The sequence below is a fragment of the Hyposmocoma kahamanoa genome, unplaced genomic scaffold, assembly GCF_003589595.1.
Source record: "Hyposmocoma kahamanoa isolate Upper Pololo Valley unplaced genomic scaffold, ASM358959v1 63, whole genome shotgun sequence".
NCBI classification, from domain to species: domain Eukaryota; kingdom Metazoa; phylum Arthropoda; class Insecta; order Lepidoptera; family Cosmopterigidae; genus Hyposmocoma; species Hyposmocoma kahamanoa.
In genome coordinates this window covers 1860779-1881952 of record NW_020653851.1, presented here as the reverse complement: position 1 = coordinate 1881952, position 21174 = coordinate 1860779, and the positions used below count along the sequence as shown (strand labels likewise).

The 21174-nt window shown below is 37.4% G+C and overlaps 4 protein-coding genes across 4 annotated transcripts in view; 2 read left to right on the top strand and 2 right to left on the bottom strand.

The window, feature by feature from the left end:
- LOC113229910 (oxysterol-binding protein-related protein 1-like) overlaps positions 1–7448 on the bottom strand; it is a 38728-nt gene extending 31280 nt beyond the window's left edge. Inside the window, exons 1-6 of the mRNA XM_026463602.1 lie at positions 7107–7448; positions 6472–6632; positions 5597–5794; positions 4894–5038; positions 2170–2315; positions 353–565 (exon numbers count right to left, since the gene is read on the bottom strand). Coding sequence (XP_026319387.1) covers positions 353–565; positions 2170–2315; positions 4894–5038; positions 5597–5794; positions 6472–6632; positions 7107–7251 — 1008 coding nt within the window. The 5' untranslated portion in view covers positions 7252–7448. The remainder of the gene's footprint in view (positions 1–352; positions 566–2169; positions 2316–4893; positions 5039–5596; positions 5795–6471; positions 6633–7106) is intronic.
- Positions 7449–7713: 265 nt separating this feature from the next.
- LOC113230486 (zinc finger protein 708-like) lies at positions 7714–9718 on the top strand. The gene is made up of 2 exons (XM_026464437.1): positions 7714–8802; positions 9375–9718. Exons 1-2 carry the CDS (start codon positions 7730–7732, stop codon positions 9682–9684), a joined length of 1383 nt encoding a protein of 460 aa, XP_026320222.1. The 5' UTR covers positions 7714–7729; the 3' UTR covers positions 9685–9718.
- Positions 9719–13528: 3810 nt separating this feature from the next.
- On the bottom strand, positions 13529–17606 carry LOC113230466 (17-beta-hydroxysteroid dehydrogenase 13-like). The gene is made up of 6 exons (XM_026464410.1): positions 17298–17606; positions 16740–16877; positions 16293–16484; positions 15995–16124; positions 15620–15796; positions 13529–13991 (listed from the first exon to the last, which is right to left on the bottom strand). The coding sequence occupies exons 1-6, from the start codon at positions 17529–17531 to the stop codon at positions 13846–13848; spliced, it is 1017 nt and encodes a 338-aa protein (XP_026320195.1). The 5' UTR covers positions 17532–17606; the 3' UTR covers positions 13529–13845.
- Positions 17607–17773: 167 nt separating this feature from the next.
- The window catches only part of LOC113229908, a 19533-nt gene continuing 16132 nt past the window's right edge, over positions 17774–21174 (top strand). The window contains exons 1-5 of the mRNA XM_026463600.1: positions 17774–17849; positions 18296–18424; positions 19091–19333; positions 19961–20122; positions 20951–21166. Coding sequence (XP_026319385.1) covers positions 18299–18424; positions 19091–19333; positions 19961–20122; positions 20951–21166 — 747 coding nt within the window. The 5' untranslated portion in view covers positions 17774–17849; positions 18296–18298. The remainder of the gene's footprint in view (positions 17850–18295; positions 18425–19090; positions 19334–19960; positions 20123–20950; positions 21167–21174) is intronic.

The following is a 21174-nucleotide window of genomic DNA, read 5'->3' as shown; positions in this document are numbered from 1 at the left end:
AACAGACGGTTTGAGCCGGGTGTCTGCCTCGGCCAGTCCCACATAACCCTCTAAGGGCGTCTCCGAGCTTGAGGATATGAAAATGCTAAATTATCATGACAATTATCGGAGAGAATATACATCTTCATAATTATAGATAGGGATTTTCTGCACCACTAACTACACTATTAAGTCATGTTTAGAAAATCGAATTTAAAATCGCTTCAAAAGCAAAAAAAAGCATTCGTTTTTACAATATCCACAAATTACAATGTCCAGAAACTAAAAAAAAGGACTACTAAGGTATTTCTTCAACTTGGTCATACCAGTTATTAGTACTTATGATAGAGTATGGCAGCGGCAAGCGTCAGACCTGTCGGCAGGCGGCGACATCCCTGTCGCCCTGCGGCACGGCCAGACGGTTGGTGTCGCCGTCGCTGAAGTTGATGACAAGCAGCGCGGGCTCGCCGTCGGGGGCCGTCAGCTTGGCCGCGTCCAGATACTTGCGCCCGCGCCAGCGGCTGCCTTCGCGTGCTGCCTCTGCCCGAGACCCGTAGTATAGCAGCACGCCGCGTTGCAACACCGCCTGCCCGTATTTAACATCACTTCAACTCTCGCGTCGGTGCATTTTTTTTATAAGTAAGCTACACGCCTGTCCATAGGCCTATGCAAAGATCTGAGGGGCCACGTAAGTTGTAAGTTGACAAGTACCTGTAATTTCACCAGCACCCTTGCCCTTCAAAACCGGAACACATTAACGCGGACATTACTGCTTGGCGACAGAAATAGGTAAGGTGGCAGTACTTCCCTGGACGAACTCTTTCTCAAGGAGCTCTACTGCTACTAAAGTTAAGATTAGATACTACTTCAGTTCAAATTAAATTATTTCCCGTACTGAATCGATTCTATTGCAGGGGTCGAGCGGCAGGGGCTTTATTTCAGATTTTTTTTTCAAACTAAATTAAGGCCGTTTAAAAAATGTATATACTATACTTATCAAATAGATTATTATAATTATCTATTTACTTCAACTGATATAAATAAAATCATAGGTAATGTAAAGTACGTATTGAATACAGCGGTTTGTTTTTTGTAAAATTTCGAGGTAAGTTTGTGTTTTTTTTCCTAACGTTTTCACACCATGTACTAATCAGTGTATATCCTCAATTATACTCTATATTTTTTCTAAAGTGATTGATTTAACACTTTCTTAAAACATTAATTTGGTGCTACACTAACGCAATTATATTTCTTACAACGTTATATAAAATGGATTTGAATTCATTTTTAATTTTAATATTTTTAATTTATGACGTGTAAAAAAAACTTTGTGTATTTTTTAAATATACTTATTTAAATTTAAATTTAATGCCAATTTTTCTTCACACTTGTTATGTCATTATTTCCTGTATGGCGGCCACTGGGCTTGAGACCCAGAGTCAGTTTTATAATAATATGAAAATTGTAAGAATAATATAAAAATAACTGCGGTCGCAGTTGTGTTAACATCTTAATGCACACACACACACACTCGCACGCACACACGCACGCAGCATACTTACACTCGCTCACGCACACACACTCGCGCACACTAACACACATACATTGTTTCCTGTTAAGCTATGCTTCATTTTGTAATATGATTGTATTTTTTTAAATGATGTTACATTCCTTATATAGCTAGAGGGAGTAAGCCTGGTGGTCTCTAACACCAGGTAGGTCCCCAACCTAGTACAGACTCCAGCTCTCACTAAGAAACTTGTTATTATATATAAAATGTAACTACTTATTGACCTTTCTGAGAGAAATAAAGCATTTTATATTTGTAATTAAATTTTCCCCAAATTACAACTACGTCAAAGTCTGCAAATCTGTGAGCATGTCATAGATAAACCTACATATTCAATCAAGTACGACAAACCCCACGTCCCCAAGTTCGTTAATTACCCAGGATGCTGCGAGAAGCCATTGAAATTAAAAAACATTTAACACTAAACGAGACTGTGTGTTTTGTGACTTCGGCATCTAAAACTAATGTTATCTCGTTCATTTATTTTTTACTAATGTTAAAAGTACTTACCGATAACATTTTGTTTAATATTATTTAACGACATTTAACGACGAAAACCTGTTATTAGCCTTACTCTTAGCCTGTATTCTGTAGAAGAAGCAATACAATAAGTGGCTAACCCAAACCGGTCTCCATCCGAGGAACCGTGATCTCTTCAGCAGCGGGCCCTCGAACCGTGCCGCGGTGCGCTGCAGCCGCTGCACTGGCCTAACGCTTAACACCTCACGGATCTCATTATCCTTCGCAAGGTCGATTGCCAGTTGACCTAAACAAATTTGAAACCATATTTATTTTTTTAATACTTTTTTTTATTTATTAGGCGAACACAACAGTCGACATCCAAATTAGATTAAGACATTAATTTGTTTAAAATTAGATTTGAACCAGAATGCCAACCAGGAGCGTGTACGTGCGGCATGTGTAGAAAAGTTACTGTCAATTAATTGTAAATTGCAAAATTTATTTTGGTACAAATATATAAAAGAAAATACAAAAAAGAAAGTCTTAAAATGAAATTATTATTATTTTCATTTTTATAGTTTAACTCAACGACTTGAGGACATCTGATCTGAACCGGACTTTTTAAATACGTGAAACTTAGAATTAAATATATCTAACTGTCTGTCCTTAATAAAGTCATTATATGTGGACACATTCTTGTCACATATTTTATTGAATAGGTAATAAATAAGTATTTATTCTACCATTATATTGAAGTTTTTTTTTTGTGAAAATACTCCAATATAGTCTGTCTCTTTGGGAGATGGAGTAAAATGACATTTGCAGGATTGCTAGTTTTCGTAAATTTTTAAATAGTCATGTAATTGTTGTCGACTTTTTTATCGATTTTTATAGATTGTGAAAGTAGGTACAATTCTAGCTAAAAATGTCTGAATTGTGATGTTACGACGTTCTAATGATGACTAATTGGGTTTTGTATTCTTTATTCTGAGTTTGACAGTTGGTCTATTAGCATAGAAATAAATTTTTAGTCATACACATTCTAATAATGACAGGTGGATGTGATTATGTATATTAAATTCAAATGAAAAACTTTCAAAAATCTTTTTTAGCCACTGAACAACGAAAAATAAGAACAACTACTAAAAATAAAACCTGTACAGCTTACTTACCTAATATAAGCAAAATATTTCTTTTGCGCCGGGACTGGGTCAAATCTGACCCTTCTCCTTTGAGACAAACATGGATACCATCTTTTAAAGACAACAAACAAATACAAATCACGAAGCGCCTGAATATTATGGACATTGCTACTAAATTTTACAAAGGTCTTTACGACGACAATGAGACAAACAATGTAGATATGGTGAAGTTGGAAGACATCGGAGAAACCGTCCCCATGTTCCTTAAGATCGAAGTACAAAAGACTGTTTTAACTCAAAAAAATAATACAGCTCCTGGAGGGGATAACATTACTTATGCTATACCAGACTATCTGACAGATCTGTTTAAGGACAGTTTAGATAAAGAGGTCATTCCAGACCAATGGACCAAGACCACAATCACTCTTCTTCACAAAAAAGGCGACAAAACCCAGATAAATAATTACCGGCCCATTAGTCTAATGACTAACATATACAAAGTTTTCTCAAAATTAATATTGGCACGCGTGACACAGGCTCTTGACGAAAATCAGCCTTGAGAACAACCTGGGTACCAAAAGAACTTCTCAACCATAGATCATATTCTTGTAATAAAACAAATAATAGAAAAATTTAATGAGTAAGAAATGATGTCCGCCAGAGAGATCCTGCACCGCCCAAAATATTCGTTGCTGTCTTGGAAATTACATTTAGATATTTGGATTGGGAGGAATATGGTTTGAGTATAGATTGAGTACCCCTTAACCACTTGAAATTCGCAGATGAACTTATACTCTTGGCCAAAAACCCAAAAATGCTACAAAGTATGCTTCGAGAATTGGACATGGAAAGCAAAAAAGTAAAAATAGGGAGTCACTATGAACACCAGTAAAACGAAATTGATGACAAACAAATTAAAGAACAGGTTGCAATAACTAGAAATATAATTGAATATGTGGACGAATACGAATACTTGGGCCAAATAATATCCACAAAGGACCAAACAGACAAAGAAATTGAAAGAGTCACAAATTCGTGGAGGAAATTCTGGTCACTCAAAGAAGTCCTGAAATCAAAAGAAATTGATACAAAATACAAATTCAAAGTAATAAATATGTGCATTGTACTGGTGACCACATACGGATGCCACACATGGTCACTTACTAAAAAACATTACAAAAACTTGATGTTTGTCAGAATAGTATGGAAAGAAGTGTGCTCAACATACAATTGAAAGATAAAGTAGATAATAAAATAAATAAAAGACCAAAAAAGTCACACACATAATAAAACAGCAAAAATGGCGTTGGACATACACATACACACATAATGAGGGAAAAAATTGATAAGTGGACAAGGGATATTGTGGAATGGTACCCAAGAGAGGGAAAAAGGAAGAAAGGGAGACCATACTTTAGATGGGAAGACGATTTTAAATATGTTGCTGGAGGAACATGGAGGCAAACAGTAAAAGATAGGGAAAAATTGAAATCTCTGGAAGAGGCCTATGTCCCAGGACAAGCTGAAGGTACTGAGTCAACAAATTGAGTAATAATAAATAAGTAAAATATAATAAGTACGCATGTCATACAATGTGTTAGATAAGTTAGTAAGTTAAAAGCAATAAAGGCTATAAATAAATTTTAAAAAAATCCCTCTGTTCATCGTATCGTTGTTGAAATCAATGTAGGAATAGTCTTTGTGATAAGAGGTACTGCGCCCTCTGACAGGGTAACTAACCATTATTATTCCTGAGCGTAGTATCGATCCCGTTCTGTAGAAGTAGCACCGCAACCCTCGCATGACCACGGTACGCCACGCAGTGAAGACACGAGTTGCCCAAGGCGTCCACGCAGTTGATGTTCGGCGGGTTTGGAGAGCTCAACTGGAATGTTTCAATCTTTCCTTAGTTAAATTGCTATAAAGAAGGATCTAAAGTATAATTTACCAAAGCGGTCCCTACAGCCCCCCAGGGTGGTAGGGGACTCGGAAGCAATTGGAGGGCGTTGATTCTATCCAGAGTGGTGCTACCGCATTTGAAAAAAGCCTAAATTATCTATATAAACTACGTATGTAATTTATTCTAATTTCGATTATTAATTAATAATAAATTTAACTTAATAAAAATTAATATTGTTAAAATGAAATAATTTATAAAACATAATGTACCATTAATTGGAATGTATCTTTGTAAAATTAAAAATAAGGTATTTCTATAATAACTTCTGTAACTATAATGAAAAAATACGGTGGTTTGCAATTAATATTAAACAGACGGTAGATGACTGTACCAACTCAGTCAACCGTGACCATGAGACCTGTAAAGGGCCCAAAATGTTGGTTTGTTGGAAAAACAAATAAATGCGATTTAAATCTGGAAAAATAGCCTTCATTGCCTACACATATGTAATTTTTAGCCATATGGTGTGTAATAGCTGCTCACCAGTTCCTGTATCTCCTCAATATGTCCATCTTTGGCAGCATTGAGAAGTCTACGTTCCCTCTGTTGCCGTTCCGCCCTTTGCGCAGCCTCTAGTAACCTTTGCACATCTCGTGTTTTGCATACGTCGCATGCGGTGCGGCCCTCGCCATTCATTATATTCACATCTGCTTTGTAGTTCAGTAAAAGTATTACTAGTTCCTGGAAATATAAATCAACATAGTTTCCACCATGCTATGCAGTAGGATGGTGATGTGTGAAGCGCTATATTCATTGATACAAAAAATAAAAATGGAGGTTTTGTTTTATAAACATCACAAATAGCTAATTATGAATATCTCTCAGCGGCATCTTATTCTTGACTATGATAATAATTACGTACACACTCGTAGTCACGCACTAGGCGGAAACCCTGTACCGCGTGTGCCATGGACAACCACAAATTACACCCAAACTCACAAGAGAAATAAATATAGGGTATTAAAATAATTCTACTGGTCCGGGAATCAAATCCAGGACCTCTGCGTGACAGAGTAACCGTTCGGCCACAGAGGCAGTTCATACATTGAAAAATGAAAATGTGATAAGTCATAGTCTGTGAATAGTCTAAGTAAGTCATTAATATCAACTAAAAACAGAAAATAGTTCAGAATTAAATCTTAGGGATCATAAAAAACACCATAATGGCGGAGACTATAATGGAGAGTATACGTCATGTTTGATGGATCATTATCCATCAAACATGATGTATATTCTCGATTATCTTATCTTATAATATTATTATCTCCAGTATCAGAAAAATGTTACCTTTCATGACTTGTAATGCAAATTACAAAATTATGACGGTACATAATGAATGAGTGACAAATAGTGTATACCTCATTCCCAATAAACGAAGCCTTATGCAAAGCAGTATCTCCAGTCTCATTGACCTCGTCAACATTGGCACCCGCATCCAGAAGGGCTTCCACCACGTCCACATGGCCAAAGTATGATGCCAAGTGCAAAGGGGTCCAGCCAAGGTTACTCTTGCTTTGCCCTAAAATTTACGAACATTTGAGAAAAAACTAGTTGTAGTTCAGAGCTGCACTCTCAGGGGCCATTACCTAGCATTCAAGTCAATCAGATTCAGAATGATTGTTTACATATCACAAAATTCTGAAGTTGAAACATAGTTAGTGGGTTTAAAATTTATAAGATTGAAGATAGTTGTTATGAATTTTTGCTTTACAACTTCCTTCCAAGTCTGTAATAAATATGCAATTAAAAAACTAATATCTTCCAAAAATGTATGTTTAATTGCACTCATAATTAAATCTGGTCACATAGAATTTTGTGCTGTTCAATTTATTTCTACTTCCATTTGGTATGTTCCTGGCATCACTCTTTTAAACTCTCGTATTAATTGCAATTACGTTCGGTTAATTACAAAGTGTTAAAATATACATAATACGTAGAAAAACCGACTAAAGGTCTATTAATAATGCAAATATCCTTGACTTTATGCACATACCTTTGCAATTTATGTCCAGTGTGATTTTCCCCTCTTTCCTCGCTTCCAGAAGAGCTTTGACAACAGAAAGTTCCCCATGCCGTGAGGAGTATAGTAGGGATTCTTGAGCCTCCAATTTAGGACCATCTTCGTCTTTGGAGCTCATTGTTTTTCAATTTTCAACCAAGCTTCATGCGCTCCGATTTCAATGGAGTTATCGAAGTGACTATGAAAAATATTGGATATCACCTGTCACGGTTAGTTGCTGTTGCGTTATGTGGTGCCCACTGAACTGAATATAACACGCTGAACAGCCTTGGAAGTTGTTTGTTTATATTTTGATAAAGAGATTCGCCTCGCCCCGGGACAAACTTGCAGAGATTTTGTGCTTGTGTAGAAAGTTTTTTTGCATGTTTATTTTCATAGCAGAAATAGTGTCATACGCATTTCAAAATCATTTATCTCTTTCGTAGCGAACTCACATTACACCGGCGTAAATCTTCAAAGCGATCTTTTTAAAAAAATTCGTTTTCGTGACCATTTGACAGCCGCTGTCAGCTGTCATAACAAACGGCACGCAGAATACGGCGGTTTTGCTGTTTTACTGTTCTTTTAAGCGAATGTGCCCTATAATAGCTTGTAAAATGAGTGAAAACATTCCTAACTGCTGCAGAATATGCTTGGACGTGGAATCAGAGCGTGTCCCAATATTAGGTGACAGTAACATTCATTTACACATGAAATCATGCCTTGCAATGTCTGTGTCGGAAACTGATGTACTGCCAAAAGAAATGTGCGTGACGTGCGTGTCTCGACTGAGTGATTTCTACAACTTCCAACTCCACGCTCGCTGCTCACTAGACTGGCTAGAATCTTCTCTACAGGAGAAGTCGAAAAAATCAACCGAAACAAAAACTCCTATTCAACCTTTACCGGACTCTGAATACAACTCAGACTCGCTTCTAGAATTCCTAAACAACACTGCAAATATCGAGGAATACCTTAACAACTTAGGTAAAGAAGACATACCGTCCATAGTCAATATGTTAGACAGAAATCAAGAAAACTCAATGGATACAGTTATTAAAGTCACCAATGGTATAAAGTCGAATAAACAACCTAGTCCACAGAAGAAAGAGCCTATACCTAAGTCAAAAACCTCGAAAATGAAGATGAAAATTGATGTACTAGATTCAGAGGTAGATATTGTTAAGGAAATTCTTATGAAAGAGACTGAACCTAAGAAAAATAACCCCAAAACAGAAAAAACTTCAAGTATATGTTTTGCCTGTAAGGCAAAGTTTGATAACATACAGAAACTTTCACAACATTTCAGTACGTGCGACATAGCTCTAAGAATGTGCATTCATTGCAATATACTTTTTGATTCTAAACAAAAAATGCAACAGCATTCAATAACCCATAACTTACCTCTAACCTGTAACTGCGGCAAACAGTTTACATCAAAGGAAACATTAACACAACATCATAGAGTATGTCATGTTGACTATGGCACTACTTTAGGATGTATCTACAGATGTAAGCAGTGTAACGAAACCTTCAAAGAACGATTTCAATTGTACAAACATGCAAAGGAACATGTATTGAAGATGGAAGAGAGAGTCTGTGATGTTTGTGGACATAAATTTGTTGGGAACGAGGTTTTGGCAAAGCATAGGAAGGAGGATCATAAATTGGCAGAAGATTTACTCTATAGGTAAAATATGAGTTATTTTTTTATTTAGCACCTTATACATTGCTAAAATTAAAAATAATTATTATTCTATTCACTCCATAGAAAGGATACTAAAAATATAAACCCTAATCTCAGTACAGGCTACTAAAAAACCGACCTCAAAAGATCAGGGAATTATATCTATTTGCCAAGTTTTTTTTTAACTGGATTCATCCCCTAGTTTGCCACCCTTAGAGGAATATTTTTTTCAAATTTAAATGGGACTACTACTGAGGTACCCTCTTTCTAACAAAAAAAGAATCGAAGGAATTTTTTCTGAGTGCTTTTTCTGAGTGTTCGATCTTTGTATTAATAATTATAACATACTAGTGGAGTAATTTCACAAAAAATAATTGAATATCAATTCAATAAAAATTTAATTAAAAAAAGAATCATCAAGATTGGTTCACAAATCATCAAAGAGTTATCAATCATAAAAAAAAATATACACTCGAATTGAGAACCTCCTCCTTTTTTTGAAGTCGGTTAAAAATAATGTCCAATAAAATAAGACAATCAATGTTTTTCTTATTAACATATTCTTTTTTTCCCAGGTGCAAAATTTGCGGTTATACATCTCCAGATCACAAGGAAATTTATCTCCATGTCCAAAAGCACACAGCTAAACCAGAACCAGAACGTCATCTTTGCGAAACATGTGGGCGAAGCTTCATAACGCGTACTTCACTAATGCGACATGTTTTACAACATGGCAATAGTCACAAGTGTAAAATATGCCAAAAAAGTTTTGCAGATGTCAAGAAAAGAGATGAACACATTTTGGAACATATTGAAACAGCAATGTGTGAACGGTGCGGTCAGAATGTGAACAGCTATAAATTGGAAGTGCATAGATGTGTGTAAACTTTCTAATATGTCCTTGAAAACTAATTAAACCACTCCATTAGAGTCACATAGTTCAGCTGGGTAGCCAGAATTGAAGTATCATTACTTTATTAACATGATTTATATTCATAAAGTAACAAGTGACTACGTAAAGTTGAGCAGGATCAACTTGTCAGTGACCCCCAGGATGGCTTTTTGTTTATTCTGAGTGTATATTCAAGAATTGCTACCTTTTCGAGACAATTGCTACTTTTGAATATATCAAGAAGAGAAATTAAAAAAAATAATTGACCAGCCATTCTGATATCAAGATGGCTGGTCGCCACTTTGTTCAGCATGAAGGGAGCAGATTTTCCAGAAGTATGTATTACCAATAATTGCTACCCATTTGCTACTTTCACTAATTAAAAGTGTACGCTTCTTATCTACATTGGTCAAAAAAATATAAGCGATTGAAAATTTTACGAAGTGCCTGATTAAATTAAAAAAGCAAAAGTTTTTAGTGCACTATTGCCATAATAATATGGGCAGGCGTTGGCACTTCTTCGTAAAATTTTCAATCGTTTATATTTATAAACAGCGTGATCATGTGTTCAAGTCCTATCAGGTCAAAGAATTGTTTTTTTCCATTTGATATTTGTATTAATAATCATAATAAAACTGAAACTAAATAAGATATCGTCGCCTTGGAAGAACATGGTTTCAACTCAAAAATGTGGACTTTTTATTTTAAAATGCAGTCCTATTAAAAAATTCGAGATCTTTCTAATGAAAAAGGTCTTATAACGATCGGACGTGAAACGCGGAAGGCAGGGTAGTATCTGTGAACTTTTTGCACGTTTTGGCCCCAAACATTGAGTAACACAGTCGTATTAAGTATTACACACGAAACTGTAGTCTTCAAAACGTCGTTCGTTGAAAAGGGTATTAAAATTAAAACAGCATGTGTTCATTATAAGGCAAGTGTATTTTTAAAATATTTATTTCTAAAACGACGATTATTTCAAGGTAATACCTTTTTTTGGGATATTTTTTCCATTTAATATGGTTTTAGTCTATAGTATAATTTTTTAAGATACTACTATGTTCCACAAAGTTTTAATGAATAGAATATTATTCCTATTTTGTTATAGTTATTAATACAAAGATCGAACACTTAGAAAAAATTCCTTCGATCTGGCCAGATTTGAACCGACGTCTCCTACCAAACCATGCCAGACGTTATGCCAACTAAGCAACGGGACGAACCAAGCGGACCTCACGAATTTTTCTGTGTGCTTCTTTGTATTTGGTTATCAACGCCTTTTTAGCCGTAGCGCCATCTATGAGAAATCTATGAAAGTATTTCGTCACCCAGTTAGATACCTTTACAGCTATCAACCCTGGCTAGAGAAGTCGCTATTAATTGAATTAAATATTTAATTTATTATTCCTATTGTTTTGTAATCTGAGATGATTCCTTCGTTCATTTCAAGTACTAAAATGTAGTAACTAAAATCTATGGTGTTAAGCATGAATAGTTTAGTTAAAACTCTGAATCACAATTTTATGTTCAAAAGGCTAATATTACAAACCTCGCTGAACACAATTTCAGGATTTTGTCAAAACCACGGAATTTAATAAGAATAAGAAATAACTATTCGAAAATACTGTTAAATTTGTAAGCTTTAGATACGTTTCTTACCACGGTATGACTTCTTTTTATTTTCCCCATATTTATATATAGATAGAGTCAACCCGTGCGCATGGAGCGTGCAACCGTTCCGAAATATCGGGAACATAAAAAGAAGTCATACCGTGGTAAGAAACCTGATACTAGTGATAATCATTTAGTGAATAACCACGAAAGTCTTAAAATCTATATAGCTTTAGATACGTATGGGTGAGGAGAACCAAATGACGAAATAGTGGTCGAAGTAATGCTAGAAGAAACTTTAAAATTGCTCTTCTGAAAAATCTGTGTTTATGAGATAACACCATGTTCATCTGGACCAACGAATTATAAAAAAAACCGCCTATAGGGGGTTGTACAACTCGGTTCAAAAATTCATATGTTAACTGAATTTCGCTAAAAAAATGTCTATTACGTCGATAAGGACGGCAGAACTGTTATGGACAGGCGTTGGTGCACGACTTGTTCGTTCCATCACCTGGTATCATAAAAAAAAAACACAGGGAATACCTACTTCACAATAATTTTATAATAAAATTCATTGTGAAACAATACAACATTGTGATTTATTTCGTTTACTGTGTAGTTCATTTCTTAGCCAGTCAGCTTAATGTGTACTACTTGGATAACCTTTGCCAGACAAATGTACATAAGTACTTCCTTTTCCATTTTTTAATTTTTTTTTTCATTTATGGGAGGGAAACGCTGACCTTTCCGGGCGGCGTCGTGGTGAATATTCACTGATCCCACGGCGCCGACTCAACCGGCGAGAGGGAAACCCGGGGGGGTTTTAGTGGGGTAGGCCTTCCAGTGTGTAGGGAGAGTCCCCACATAACCCCTGAGTCTCCCTGGGCTCAGGGGTATCCATAAAGATTTCCCCCCCGTAAAAAAAAAAAAAAAAAAAGGGAAACGCTGACCAGGAGCATCGACCTATGCATGTAGATATGTCTCAATTAGTCTGTGGATATCCTTATTCTGAATATGCCATTTTCGAGGCTTAAAACTACTTATTGATTTTATTTTATTTTATTGCTTCTTTTTTGACATTCTTTAGTCTTTAATGCACATTTAATTTGAAATATTGTATTGTATTATGATTTAAAAAACCATAATTGTATATTGTATGTCAGAAATGACTAAAAGTGTGAAATTACATTATATAACTTTTCCATCCATTGTACCACTTTTAAAACAATAAACGAATTTTGAATTTATTGAGAAACAGAGATTTTTAACTATTTTTGCTTTGATGGCTGAAAATCATATAAGTTATTCGTTTAGTTCTTTCTTGTTGCTCAACTTATCATACTTTCACATATTTCCAAGAAAAATTAATATCCATTCACAAAGAGCAACCCCTGGATTTTCTTAGTCGTTCTTCTCAGGGAGTTGAATTCTTTTGACAATGTTTAATTGCCATTTGAAATTCAGAGATTTTGAATTAGAACTTAATGATAATAATAATGTGCGAGACAACTACACCAAATTGTCTAGTCTCAGACCAGGGTCCCTGAAATGGAGTACTAACATCCAGTCCAGGGGCCTACAAGGCCGCATTGGCAGAATCATATAATAACAATAATAATAACGCTCACAATCAACATAGCCCCGCACTAGGGAAACCCTGTGTCGCGGGAGCCATGGACACACACATAGACAACCATAAATTACACCCAAACTCACGAGAGAAATGAATGTAGGCCATACAAATATTTCTCCCGGCCCGGGAATCGAACCTGGGACCTCTGCGTGGCATGGTAACCGTTCGGCCACGGAGGCAGTTAAATTATGTAAAGATGATCAGCTAAGCAGAAAAATGAAACTCAGATCTAGGAGCTGTAAAGGCGAATATAATAAATCTTTCACCGAAAAAAATAAACTTAAAAATTAAAATCACCCTCAGAAATAACGCCTGATGAGTTGTGCGAGCAATTACTTGCAAAGTATATTGCAACGTTATTATTGAACAATCATAATATGATTGACTATTCATCTTACGAATTTTCAAACAAAAACGCATTTAATCTATTGATTGATTGTGAAATGAATTAATTGAGTTATATGAATTGTAAGCAATTCGTAATATGAATTGTCAATTAATCATATTACGATTCTACCAATACGGCGTTTTTAGCCCTGCAAAACCAATTAAAACGTGAATTTCTCAGCCACCGCCCCGGGTCGTCAATATTGGAATTACCTTACAATAAATAAAAACCTACATTAATTAAGAAATTGATTTATTTTAATAACACCTAAAGTTGTTTACAAATCACCATTGTGACTGATAGTAAGGCAGTATTCATTTAAAAACAACTACAGCTAATAAATACAAGGTTTAAAACGAACTACCCTACAAAGAATTTTGCCGAAACATTGTGAAGTTAACAACGAACATTTGTAGCAAGTTATTGACATAAGAAAATCAAACTTGTGAAATTAATAAGACCAATATAATTTGGCCAATTATTAGTCATAATTCTATAGATTGTTATAAGAATCTGCCTTTAGCAAAAACAAAACCATCCCCTATTGCCAAAGTTGAAGAAATCTGTGAGAATGATGCGTATTCTGTACGGCATAAGGTTATGGATATCAATTAAAGACGTCATGAACGGAGGTATGCTGATGCACTTATGGTTTCTGCGAATTCCTGTAAAAATAACAAGGTGTTAAGATGGTTTAAAATGGGGTAGTTTAAGCTCTTTTATGCAGAATTTATCCAGATCACTAGGACCTCAATGAAAATGGGAAATAAATTAATTTGCTACTTCGCGAACCCAGTGCAGGTTAAATCGTGCAAAATAACTGCGCTTCTGTCGAGTAGATACCTATTATTTTTCACTCAGCTAATTTTCTCTCCCATAAAAATTAATCCATTCGTGACCATCGTTATAATTTATAATAATCGTTCTAATATAAGTTAAAGAGTGGGGGTATATATGACCAATCGTTCTCAGCGACCTCATTCGGATTCTCTTCTACAGCACGCCCGTTCTGGAAGTCCCCAGTAGCGGGATGTGCCGAAGTCCGGGTGCCCCGCGACTTAGATTTAGTTTAGTAAGTTTAATGAGTTAAGAGCCTTCAGCGCGCCCTCTCATCTGGTGGCGCAGATCAGGAGGCCATCAACGGCCAACTGTGTCCTTTACAAAAAAAAATGAGCTCATTCTTCGGCCGAGTGTCGTAAAGTCCCATATCTTTCTTCCAAAGTTTTACCCTCCCTATTTTCCAGGTAGCATAGGTACCGGAGCTGTAGGCACGCTCACTTCCCGTCACGCTCCGCACGACTAACGGTTGCCACCGCTGAGCAGCCGACTCTAAGTCGACTACCAAAACCCCTCATTGGCAGCGTAGCTGTAAGACACGCTCATTTCCCGACGCCGAATGAACAGCGTCTCTCCAGTTCCCAAATTCCTACGCGACCGGAGGGACCGGAACATGTCTAGCTCAGCTCTCCGGGCTAGTGCTAGAGATGCCAAATAGCAGTATCCTGCGACAATGTCCGGACATAGCTACCGACTTAAAGGGCAACTCACGTGCCCCGCGCGTCTCCTCGCCTCAGGCCCTGAACTAGACCGCTACTAAGACGCGCTAGCTGCGCGCGAGACGAACGCCCTGGCCCCACCACACCGGGGCAGACGAACGTGTTCGTCCCTGCAGCTACCCAAAAACCCCTGCGAGTCCATACTCAAGTCCGAGTCCAAGCGCAGCTATTTTGCACGTTTCCGTTATTATTAACATTAATTTTTTTTAAATATATATAATAGACACACGCTAGGCCACAATCTCACTTAATGTTAAGCGACGATGTGACCGAAGTTGGTACGCGTTTGCCTAAAAAATGCCTCTTCACTCTAGCCTTGAATAGCCCCAAATTGTACTTTTCGTGAAATACAGATTAGAGCCGGTAGAGCAATCCATTCCTTTGCCGTACGCATCAGAAAGGGGGAATCAAAGCGCTTAGTGCGAATAGGTAGAATATCAACGACATAAGAATGGAGTGCTCCGGACCTAGGTACTAGTCGACCGAAGGAAAAACGGGGAGGGTGGACAAAATTGAAAAATTTTGCGCACAGTCCCCGAAATGAATCCGCAAAGTAACTATTAAATTATTACTAGGACCTCAGTCCTAGGTACCTTTTAATGCATAAATATATGGACTTTTCTACGTACCTTTCTGTGGGTTTGAATATTTTAATAATCAAAAAAAAGATGTTTCACAGATTACTATCATACGATTGATAATGGACAAAACTTTACAAAAGGAAAACTCTATCATACCTTCAATAATGATCTTAGCAGTTTGCTTGGCCGAAAGCTCAGAGTACCACGAGGTGAAGCGATGCGTAGGCGACGGGTACAGTCCCGTGTTCACCGTTGCCAGATACACTGATGTCGTGTGAATGTTTTTTGTCCACGCGTCCAATCTCAACTCTTCCGTTATTGCGTCCATAAAACCTTTTGATCAAAAACGTATTATAACTAATATCAAGTGCAAGGACTGCAATCTTTTAGATTTAGAGAAAAAGTTTCATTGAGTGGTCCTCTGGCGGATGCCAAACTAGGTCATTTTATGCGTAATCTTCAGAAAGAATGAAAAGAAACAGGGTTAAAGAAGAGACCTTAAGAAAACGTAATCAAATCTTTAAAACACACCTCTGAGACCAAACATGGCTGCGCAGTAAGGCACCATGTCTGCACTGGGCATGAGCCCGGCACTGGAGTTAATAGCGACGATGTGTCCACGCCGCCTCTCAATCATACTTGGTAGAAATGCTTGTATCAGCTAAAAACAAAATGATATTTAGTAATTTGTGATTGACAAAAATGTATTACTGTCTTGTAAATCAATTAAATTTAAAAAAAATGCCCTATTAATAGGTCAACAAAACTACTGCAGGCTTGGGACTTGGAAGGTCTTGAATCTGTTTGTAAAGCCACGTCAAAACCCTACCCAAACGTGCGCTAGAAAATTGATCTCAATAAGTTTCATAACAGCCTCTGGTCGGAGGTGCGTCAATGGAGCGCATGTCGCCGCTCCAGCGTTGGTGACAATCATCGAGATTTCAGTCAACTGCCGCCGCATCAACGCCGCTAGACCCGTGACTTGCTCGCGCACTGTTACGTCGACTGTGTAACCGAAGCACTGGAAAAAATGCATCATGTCATTTGAAATGATCTAAATACCAAAACGCTGCCTAGCATAATGCAGAAAGCTACATGACTAATAGCTGCCTAGAATGAAGCGGTCGAGAAGGGTAGTTTCTCGCAGCTACAGGCTGCGCCCGCACGCTTATTGAGTGACTGGGCTGTCAGAGCTTTAGCGCGCAGTTTTCATCGGGCTGAATGAATAAAATTTCTAAAATTGTTTTTGGTGAAATGCAACAGCAAAGATACTCACGTCTCCGTCTTTGCTTCGGATCTCCTGAACCACAGCATTGTTGCTGCGCGCGTCGCAGTCCCAACATACGACAGTTGCGCCTAGCTCTGCGAACTGCATGGCCAGTTCCCGGCCTATGCCGTGGCCTGCGCCTGTTATCTAAGAAAGGAGTTTCTAAACTTCAGGAGTAGGTACCTTAAATCCGTTAATGGAAATAGACCGAAGCGCAAGTCACACCGCGAACGAAGCTAAGCTGCATGCAACCAACTATGCCAGGTAAGCTAAGAAAATACGTAGTAAGTAGTGACTATGGATACGTGCGGGAGTGAAGGGCGGTAGAAGGGCGACATATTTTACATAGCTTAGCAGGATCGTCGTGAACCGAAGTGTGACTAGATGCCCTGGCTACGTGAGCTAAGCTAACTTAGCTTCGTTCGCGGTGTGGCCTGCCTTTTATCCTACAGTGGTCCAAGAATCTGGAATTTTTACAATGCAAAAGTAAACCTAAATGCTTATAAATGGGAATAAATAAAAGTAACTAATTCGCATTACTTATTAATTTATGCAAACAGAACTTACAAGTACAGTTTCTCCGTGCAAACTCTTCATTGTAGGCGGTATAAGTACCTTCAGGACAGCAACAACGCAGGCGGAACACAGTTTTATGACTAAAACCACCGAATCCATGGCCCAAAGAGGCGCAGATGCCAATCCCCCACTTCCCCACCACGGTAAAATCCATGTCTCCTGTAAGACCCTAAATTTCCTAGCTAATACTCCCAAGGAGCGTACAAATATGTTTCTCCTACGCATAAAGGTAAATATTAAATAAAACTATACTAAAAATAGGTACGTAGACATTACAAGCTTGACGGTTGTGTTTGAAGACCTTGTCAATTTTGGCAGTATAATTTTAAAACAAGAATATATCGCGGCCATACTTTTGTGTTAAACCCATAGACTTAAAATATGTAGAAGTTAATCATTGTTATTGTTTGCAGTACCTTCTGAATGTGTTTTCCTTCCCTTGCGATGGTTAGGTACTATATTGAAGTCACGATTGCATGCATTTTTACGAGTCTACTGCGCGCGCGCGGTCAGTCGGGCAATTTTGTAATACGCTGCGATAAGGTAAGAAAAGGGTGATTCCTGTAGAATTCGCATCGTTTTCAAATCGCCAAGCGACAGCGGCGATGTCGCTGCGTGCTCTCTTCATCTCATCGATCGCCTCCGGTGTCTCTATCTCTTCCATTCTCTAAGATGATAAAGCTCTTATCTATGACTTTTTGTTCTCATTAAGAAAAAGATAACATTAATTGACACCTTGGTACATTCAGCCAAAACAGACGTTTTGTTTCGTGTTTTTTCTGTTCCTTCTGGTTTAAGGCAACAAATGCGTCAATTACAAAGTTTTTGACCCCAAAGTGGCCACCATTGAGAAAAAATAATAATTTAACATGAATAAGACTTGCTTCTCTTCTTCAAGCTAACGTTAACGTTTACTGAGGCTATTTAAGTAATGTTTTAAAAATAAATAAAATATAATAATAATCGTCTAAACAATAATTTAACAATAGTTCATGATTATGGCGCAATCGCTGAAGGCTAACGTGGATTTGGGTCCGCATCAGTACGACATAACTCCAGAGTCTGCTCATAGCGCAGTCTTGCTACTGAAGTCCGAGGAGCCGGAGATATTACGTAATGTAAAAGAACTTTATTCTTCCGCAGCTTTTATTGTGAATGGTTACTTTACTTCATTTTGAAAGTTGCTCTAACGATGATGCAGCCATCACAGTTCAGTGTTTTATGTATGGTCAGCGACTAAAGTAAGTGCGACTGTACTTTGTAATAGCCGTGTAAGAATCTTGGCTACCATTGTCGTTGATTAAATGGACTTGTTACTAAATGCACTCCATTTTATTGCTTATTCCTCTGTAGGTAGAAGATTTGCTCAACAAAAGTCACTGCATGACGGAATTTGGCTAATACAAATGTTCAATAATAAGCCCATCACCAGCATTCTGCTCGTCACTACCATCAAATAGTTACCTATCATTAATCCGAAATGACATTTCCTTCATTTTCCAGAAAGAACGTTTGCTCGAAATGTCATAACCTCGAAAGTAATTTTGAGAGGAAAATGTTTTTTCTTTTAAACCTAACTCAACCTAATCTAACTGAACCTAATCGTGTCTTTACGATAAACATCGAACATATCCTAAAAGAACAACAATTTCGTTATAATTCGGTTTTCGGTGTAATGAAAATTCGAACAAATGTTATTTCGGACAAAAAATTTTCGACTTTGTGATAGGTTACCCCCTCAAATACCTTGTTTTTTCTTTTTTTTTTGTTTATTGCGAAAACAGACTCTTCTAGCAATCGCACAGTTTGCTAAACAAGACAAGAGAAATAAGGAACCGTCAAATTGCCAACTTCTGTTAGACTTGGACGCGATACAGTATATCTTGCCGCATATCGGTCATAACGAGTTGAGTATACGGAGATGTGCGCTCAAAAACTTGGCTCTACTCTGCCATTTGCCACGTGGCCGTGAACAGGTGCTGGAGGATCCAGAGAGTTTGAGAAGAATCGTTTCTTTGTTTTGTACGGTACGACTACAATATTTATTGCCACCATATCTTTCTAATTGATGTTATACCAAAACTGTATCGAAGTGTCTCCATCCGTATTCTACACTACTTTTCTATTTACGATTAATAAGCATAGATGGTTTAGTAGCAGTAGAGCTCATTGTGAAAGAGTTAATCCGGGGAAGTACTGCCTTACGCATTTCTGCCGCCAAGTAATAATGTGAGCATGAAATTACATGGGACTTGTCACCTTGCATCTCGAGGTGACTGGCTTAGCGGCAGTGCCCCTCACATCTTTGCGATTTAAAGGCACTGCAACAGTTTTAGACAGGCGTGTAGCTTACCATCAGGTGCACATCTTGTTCGTCCCGTCACTTGATGTTATAAAAAAAATATTTCGATGAAAGCTAAAAGTTTGAAAATAATTTTGGTACGTTATATTAAAACAGCAATTCTATGCCATAACAATCGAGATAACAATATGTACCTATATTTTGTAATATCTCTACGGGGTTAGCTTCTACTAAGGACGTCGGTAGAATGGAATAAATGCTCGCTTTTACTGCTAAGTTCTGCATATTACATGTGTCATTTAAAAGCAAAATGAATTCTGGACCTGCAATGTGCAATTCTGTCTTTTTTCAGATGGAAGATATTTTCATATTGGAATTTGCATCTCTGATTTTGTCGGAAGTGACAAAAGAGCTAAATGGCTGCGAGCAGTTGCTCGCTGCTAATATTTTAAGCGTTATATTCAACAGAATGAAAAATTGCCCTGACCCTGACGTCCAGATGAATAGTTTACAGGTAAGTAACTGCTCTGAATAAAAAAGAATAAAGCCGGATTTACATTTATCTGACGTGTTGTGTCGTGACGCGTCAGAACGATATCGGTTATCGGATTTAATTAATAAATAAAATAAATACATACTTTATTGTCATAACATTTAAAAAATTAAAAATTATACATAGCAAAGAAGTTAACAGTAAGAGTAAATTGAGACAAAAGGCATAGGCTCAGCTTATACTGAAACGACGGTGGTACCGTGCAGCGCTGTTTTTCAGTAAGTACTTCGTAAAATACCGACTGCCGAGTCTTTTCTTACTAATCCAACAAAGTTAGTTCCGCATACAGATTATCAAGTTTAAAATTAAGTGCCAATGCGTAAAAGTGCTTAAACTAGTTGTTTGTACTCTATACACGTGCGTTACCCAGACTGCTCACTCTTTTATCCTATTGTGTTCTAAAGATGAAGCGATAAGACGAATTGCTGCAAATAACATTTCGCCAACTATTCTGATTCATTGTGATTAAGAAAAGTGTACTTTTGATATAGATACCTCTAAGTTTAAAAATCGCCAGATACCTATCTAAAACTAATATCTCTATCAAGGATCATCATCAACGCAATTATGTATTCTCAGGCGGGGGTTTCAGCCCTTACTCCGCAACGCCCAATGCGGGATGGAGACTTTAAACGTTTTCCGAAGGCTGTGAACCCTCTTCGATATGAAGGATTCATCACGATATTTTCCTTCACCGAATCGATGAATCGAGGACCATGAGCGTTTATTTCATAAGTAATTGTGAGCATTAACCTACGACGTAAGTTTCGTATTAAAATCACTTTCTAGATAATCAGCAACCTAACAGCGGATCCAGCGCGTGCATCAGTAATAGCCCAGGACCCACAGTTCAGTTGGCCGTCCATCCTCTCGCTCTTACCGAACAAGTATGTCGCCATACAACAGGCAGCCATTGCTACAGTAGAGCAACTCGTGTCAAGATACCAGGACCCGGTGATCCAGAAATCGTTTAGAGACTCCACTGGAGTGCTTGATCTTTGTAGTGTTCTTGA

Bases quoted from the DNA above. Each gene is read 5' to 3' on its own strand.
- LOC113230486 (XM_026464437.1), top strand. From the start codon at position 7,730: ATGAGTGAAAACATTCCTAACTGCTGCAGAATATGCTTGGACGTGGAA. The intron at 8,803-9,374 runs GTAAAATATGAG...TTTTTTTCCCAG, and splicing joins GCAGAAGATTTACTCTATAG to GTGCAAAATTTGCGGTTATA.
- LOC113230466 (XM_026464410.1), bottom strand. From the start codon at position 17,531: ATGCGTAGGAGAAACATATTTGTACGCTCCTTGGGAGTATTAGCTAGG. The intron at 16,878-17,297 runs GTAAGTTCTGTT...CTCCTTTCTTAG, and splicing joins TGCACGGAGAAACTGTACTT to ATAACAGGCGCAGGCCACGG. The intron at 16,485-16,739 runs GTGAGTATCTTT...CATTTTTTCCAG, and splicing joins TCCGAAGCAAAGACGGAGAC to TGCTTCGGTTACACAGTCGA.